Source organism: Daktulosphaira vitifoliae, unplaced genomic scaffold (genome assembly GCF_025091365.1).
Source record: "Daktulosphaira vitifoliae isolate Bord-2020 unplaced genomic scaffold, ASM2509136v1 Scaffold_3515, whole genome shotgun sequence".
NCBI lineage: Eukaryota > Metazoa > Arthropoda > Insecta > Hemiptera > Phylloxeridae > Daktulosphaira > Daktulosphaira vitifoliae.
The window spans coordinates 1-1,061 of NW_026103075.1; the positions used below are offsets into that span (position 1 = coordinate 1).

At 28.1% G+C, this 1,061-nt stretch overlaps 1 protein-coding gene across 1 annotated transcript; it reads left to right on the plus strand.

Annotated features, from left to right (window-relative positions):
- Positions 1 to 29: 29 nt before the first annotated feature.
- Positions 30 to 1,057, plus strand: LOC126910053 (venom serine protease Bi-VSP-like; the record flags this gene model as incomplete). The annotated part of the gene is made up of 4 exons (XM_050692450.1): positions 30 to 407; positions 488 to 635; positions 713 to 879; positions 938 to 1,057. Coding segments are annotated over exons 1-4 (748 nt in total), but the record flags the coding sequence as incomplete, so codon positions are not given.
- Between the last annotated feature and the right edge of the window lie 4 nt (positions 1,058 to 1,061).

Consider the following 1,061-nt stretch of genomic DNA (forward strand, 5'->3'; position numbering starts at 1 on the left):
AGTAATTTTAAAATGAAAAATTGAAACTTTTGAGTTTATTCTAGGAAATAAAGATTGTTTTTCAATAAATGGAGAAATTAACGATTGTATAAACATGAAAAATTGTTCTTCAGCTCAAATTTTTTTAGAAAACTCCAAGTCAATTGATAATTATATTTGTGGATATGAAGGAATCAGCCCTAAAGTTTGTTGTGCAGTGAGTAATTTAAATAAAAGAAGTTTTTATTTAACTAGTGAAGAAGATTATGAAGATGATTCTTCTACCAGAGAAACTTCGAGTTCTAGAATAACATCTACAACAGAATCTTTGCCAAGTACATTATCATCAAAATTGCCTCTTCAAAGTGTTTGTGGTAAAACAAACGCTGTTCGTGATAGAATAATTGGAGGAGAGTCTCCTAAGCTTGGTTAGAAAAATCATTATATGACACCAAGTTTTAAATAATTTTAATTATTATAATATGTGTTTACTAATTTTAATTATTAGCTGATTGGCCTTGGATAGCTGCATTAGGCTATCGTAATACGTATGAACCAAATAATCCAATACAATGGAAATGCGGTGGCACTTTAATAGCAGATAGTTATGTACTTACAACTGGATATTGCACATTGGGAAACAATCAAGCAAAACTGTACGTTTTATAAAACAATTTTATCGTACTAATTAATATTTATTTTATCAAAAGCATAATGACTAATATTTTTTTAGATCAATTGTTCGTTTGGGTGAATTAAATCTGGATCCTAAAATTCAAGATAACGCTTCACCACAAGATTATATAATAGCTAAAATTATAGTACATGAACAATATAACAGTCAAAAATTTTTGAATGATATTTCCTTGCTCAAATTGAAAAACCCGGTTCGTTTTAACCGTAAGAAAATGATAAAAATAAATATATTTAATTCATTGTACTATAATTCTTTTTGCAGACTATATTCAACCAATTTGTCTGCCTTGGACACAAAAATTACGTATGAAATCATTTGTAAAATTTGTACCTACTATTGCCGGTTGGGGATCACAAAGTCCAAGTAAATATTCCTTAAAAATTTC